This window comes from Poecilia formosa, unplaced genomic scaffold (genome assembly GCF_000485575.1).
Source record: "Poecilia formosa unplaced genomic scaffold, Poecilia_formosa-5.1.2 Scaffold260, whole genome shotgun sequence".
Classification (NCBI taxonomy): domain Eukaryota; kingdom Metazoa; phylum Chordata; class Actinopteri; order Cyprinodontiformes; family Poeciliidae; genus Poecilia; species Poecilia formosa.
The window spans coordinates 496,504-501,511 of record NW_006800199.1 but is presented as its reverse complement, the minus strand read 5'-3'; the positions used below and the strand labels follow the sequence as shown (position 1 = coordinate 501,511).

Sequence of the window (5,008 nt, the reverse complement as noted above, 5' to 3'; positions counted from 1 at the left end):
TATATATATATAGTTTTTTGTTCTGTTTGAGTCGTTTTCTCTGTGTTGTTGTGCAACACAGAGACTCAAACATTTCAGCACAGTAGCTGAGGAAAGTAGCATAGCAGCATAGCATTCAGCATAGTCGCTGAATTTGTTGCAGAAAAGGACTTTCTGATTTGGACAATAAACATCTGGTCACCTGTCTGTTTTTCCCAGACAGCAACCCTCCTGTCCTGTTGTGCTTTTCCAACTCTGGTTTTGTCTGTCCTTTGTCAGACAAGATGCTAGAAAATGGGAGCATCTCTATGACAGACAGTGACGTGTCTCCCCCTTCAGCATTTGGTGCTTCAAACCTAATTATAGTGCAGTGAGTCATTCAGATAAAAAGTGTGTCACAGCATGAGCAGGAGCTGCTGGGAGACGGAGCATAGAGGAATGGTCAATGAGCCCCATCTTTGTTTGCTCCACAGTTATAGCAGAAGACTGAATGCAGCTGTATCTGCAAAAGGCGAGCTGTACAGCAGGACTGCCGACAAGTGTATCACCGGTGATGTTTTATGTCACTTTTTCCCCACTGTGCAAATACAGTCAAATGAAAGGTTGCTTTATGTTCAAAATTATGATAGTGAACTTATAGACTGTTTATATTAGGACTTTATAAACATTTTCACTATGAATGCCAGTGTTTTGTGGGCAACAATAATAACAAAGGTAAACCAGAAGTGACTGATTTGACTTATTGTCGTGAAGTGAAACTAAATGAACAAAGTACGTCTACTCCCTTCCAATTTACTTCTCTAAGCCAGTGCTCCAAAAAAGGCCCAAGGATCCAATTAAAATGCTATTAAGACTGTTTCAAGTTGCACTAATATCCACATTTTTCAGATTCGGCATAAGACTTACAATTGTGCGAGCACTTAGTCATCATTGTAATGTTGAGGAAATCAAAGCAAATTGGACAACGTAGCAGGGTATCAACCATCTGTGGACAAAAACATCAAAGTCGTGATTAATGGGGTAAATAAGATTAAGCATTTTCCAGGCAGATACAGTCATTGCATGACACAGTCAAGTAACTATGTTACCTTCAGTTGTTATATCCTACACACATCAAACGTAACTTGGAAGACATTAGATTTCACAATTTGATGTTTTTAAATTGGCCTCGGTTTGCTTAAGAAGCTCCGACTCTTTCTGACATGTCATCACAACAACCATTACGCTGTGTATAACTGTTCTTAAAAGGGCTGGACTGAGAAATGCTTTGTTTTTTAACATAAACAGGCGCACAGTTCCACCAGGTGTTTGCCAATTGCTGCTGCTGCTGCAGCTGCATATAAACAATCATGCCTGTAATAAACATCCTTGAAAAGTTGAACCTGCTTCAAGCTCTGTCAGGCCAATATTGATTTGCTGATGTGTTAGCGACTGAAAAAGGCGGAAGATTTGAGTTTCAATAAACTTAATGAGCAGAGAAAAATATTCCGACTGTGTGGGACCCTTTCCGTCACTACATTTTTATGTAATTGTCGAAAAGGTATTACTTTACTTGATGACTAATTTAATGTATAATAAATCACTAATATTTACTTAAAAATTAAAACCGTTTCAGTTCACGCAAAAACAGCTGTATGAAATCAAAACATCCTCCTGTGGAGTAACTTGAAGTTAGTGATGAATTAAGAGAATTAATTCAAATAATTAACAAATTAAAAACCACAACTTAGCTTTATTTACATAGCGTACAATTACAAGAGATGTCATCTCAACTCAAACCACTTCACCTGGCAAACACATCCAATTCACGTCCAGTTATACAACATGAACACTGGTCCAAATTTGGGTTAAAAAAATCAATCCGGCTGATTTTATTAAATCCATTCACATAATTGGATTCAGATCCAACCACATCCTAATTATTGTACAGTAAAATCAGATTGTTTTATCACACAGTGCAAATCGATTAAATGTTATCTGGAAGAGGGTCAAGTTGATTGCCTTAAGTCACTGACTGTGCAGCAATTCAGCATCAGGTGCAATGCATGAGACACCAGTGGGGAGGAGGCACTGCCTTTCAACTGGAAGAAATCTCCAACAAGACCAAGCTCACTGTGCCTCGTTTACCAAAAGCTGGTGGAGCTCTAGATGCATAACTCATCATAGGAAAACCTCCACTTCTTATCAGTTAAGATTCAGAGTGCGAACAAAAAGGTTTTGATAAATGTGGCTGATGGAAAACAGTCATAAATTAAAGCCCCAAACCCTATTTATTCGTAGGTTCAATGGCCATCCCAAACTTTTTTACACTAAAAACTCTGAAAATGTTATGAAATTATTTGTTCTTTTCAAAGCATACTTGCAAAAACAATAAGCATTTTAGAGTTACACATTGCAAGGTGGCTGAAATCCTTAAGGCAGCTCATCAAGTGCACCAAATTGAAACATCCAATTTCTGTCAAATAGCTTTTTTTTTTTTACAGTTCCACAACTGAATAAAGTATTTTTGTCCTTAGGCTGACAATCAACAAGACACGTTTTGGCTCATATAACAATATTTAAAATTATTAAATTTAACATTGAACTGTTTGAAACTAAAATATAAAATGTCAGCAGTACTTGACATCAGAGTTTCACAAATGAAACAAAACCTCTTCAAAAATGTTACCGGGCTCACATGCTCTTTTGTGTTTTTTCTGTAATTCCAGTGTTTTTAATGGGTGGGAATTGCCACAAAAATCACTTTTTTAAATCATGGTTTGACTGTATTATGTAAAAACTTGGGTAGAAGTGAACTATATGGAAATGGTGCTGAATCTTATTATAAGGCTGCATTGGAATGAAACGAGTGGATCTGAATTCAATTATATTATAAGATTTGTTTGTTTCATCGGCGTTTGTTGTGAAATAACCTAAATTGAAAAACATCGATCGTTAGCATTCTCTTGATAACTGTTCAGTCACGTCAGCGTTAGGTTTTATGCTGTTTCAAAAATGAACGTTAACAGCCGTTAGATTTAAAGTAAATACATGAACTGTGATTTATGTCAACATTAACGCGCTGTCGTTATGAATATAGGCTAACAAAATAATTATTACTGATTGGTTACTTCTAGAACCAAACATATGAGCGGAAATGTTTTGGAGATTTTTAATGTTTTTTTTGTTGTTGTTTGTTTTGTTTGTTTATTAGTTGGTTTTTTTCTTCTTCTTCTTCGTCGAATTGCTTAATAAACCTAACGTTCCGAGAGGGTACACAGCTAATACGGCTAGTTTTGAAATCAAAACACGAATATATCAGCACAGACAACGCCTTGACTTACTTTTAAACACGCAAGACTGAGCGGCAAATCCTCTTCAATGTGCTGGGCCATCTCTCTGTGAGAAATTATATAGTTCTCGGGAAAGATTTAAGAAAGTTAGCTCTTCTACTGTTTTCGTTCGACAAGCTCCCGCCCTGAGAGACGCAAACTGACGTCAATAAACAACTTCCGCCACTGATGCTACATTCACGGCCAGTGGGGCATCTCAAATTCACAGAAAAACGCCACACACCCAGATGATACTCATCAAACTCAGTTTTATATTTTACACGTTTTTGTATTTCGGAACGGACTCCGTGGGTTAACATATTATTCAATATCTTAATGCAAGATTTGAACACGAGATCAGCAGTTCAATTATAGGACTGTGAAAGTGCAATTTACGTTGCCTATTCTATAAATTTAGCTATTGTAATGTTGGTATCACTTGCTTTGACAATTAACTCACCTGCCTAAGCCAGTGTCATAGAGTGTTATGCATCAACATAGCATAACATGAGTTTAGGATGATTAGTAATGTGAAATTTTCCCTGCGACGAGTTTGAGGTTTGTAGTTCTTTAATTGTTATTTAAGAATCTGCTATTATTACTGATTTTTTTACTCAGTTTCACTAGTCATAATGGAGAACCATTATGACTTTTCTTTTTACCCATTTTACCTTGATAATATCCTTTTTCTTTTTTTTTTTGTTTTTTATGAGGGATTGTTATATGAGCCATTCATCATAATGCTCTAACAGCAAAACTTCATTGATTCTGTTGGGTTAAAAAACAGAAGGGATGTCATTTCCGAGCCCAATCTGAATGTCTGAGGATGGAAATGTTGTATTCCAGAGCCACTGAATTTGATTGCTGGCCATGTTGTGACAGCATTCATACTCTCATTTGATTTGTTAAAGAGACAGCTGAACCTGGATGACATTAAAATGAAATAGAAGTATAAAGCATGTGATGAAACAAGTTCCAAGCTGACCATCAAAAACATATTCTATGCTTGCATGACTTTAGGAGTTGTCTCAAGTCCCCCTTTCTGGATCTGGAAAAGTCATTAAATCAGTTTCTCTCTTAACCTGTAAAATGCTCTAGCAAATTTAAATAAACCAACTTTTTGCTAACATAAAAAAACTGGAGTTGAGTTGGATCTTAGTTTTTTTGGTGGATTCCTACATGCCTTATTGAACTGAGACATCCTGGTAGTTCTCAACAAAGTGTGAAACTGCCAGGGTAAAAAAATCCCCTCTTAAGACTGATAACTCAGCCATGGTTTATGACTGAGCTGCTGACCGAAGTGGGAGACAGATTTCCAAGCATTTTGGGGTCTCATTCACGAATGAGGTTAGACAACATGATAAATCCAAATGATCTATACAGATATCTTTGACTGTTTGACTGTGAAGTTTGTTTCCAGCTGCAAAACCCCTCCTCCGACCAGTGCGAGAACAAACTCGTAGCCCCTGAGCCACCGTTAAGGAGCAGCTGGGAAACCAGTATTTGCCTGATGGTCATTCTTACTGGTGAGGTCAAGCCAAGAGATTTTCGGTTAGTCAGTGCACTACATGGTTATTTTTGCGAGACTGATTCTTGATTCACTGTCTGAGTTCACTGTGTCCTTGGTTATTGAAGTCATTGCTTTAATCAGTCATCTCTGATTCCAATCATCAAGATCTTCTGAGGAAGTCATCCTCACATGTGATTGGACCTCCAGT

The 5,008-nt window shown here is 37.2% G+C and overlaps 1 protein-coding gene across 1 annotated transcript in view; it reads right to left on the bottom strand.

Moving 5' to 3' along the window:
- rad18 (RAD18 E3 ubiquitin protein ligase) overlaps positions 1-3,471 on the bottom strand; it is a 30,232-nt gene extending 26,761 nt beyond the window's left edge. The window contains exons 1-2 of the mRNA XM_007570411.2: positions 3,303-3,471; positions 886-964 (exon numbers count right to left, since the gene is read on the bottom strand). Coding sequence (XP_007570473.1) covers positions 886-964; positions 3,303-3,353 — 130 coding nt within the window. The 5' untranslated portion in view covers positions 3,354-3,471. The remainder of the gene's footprint in view (positions 1-885; positions 965-3,302) is intronic.
- Positions 3,472-5,008: the final 1,537 nt, after the last annotated feature.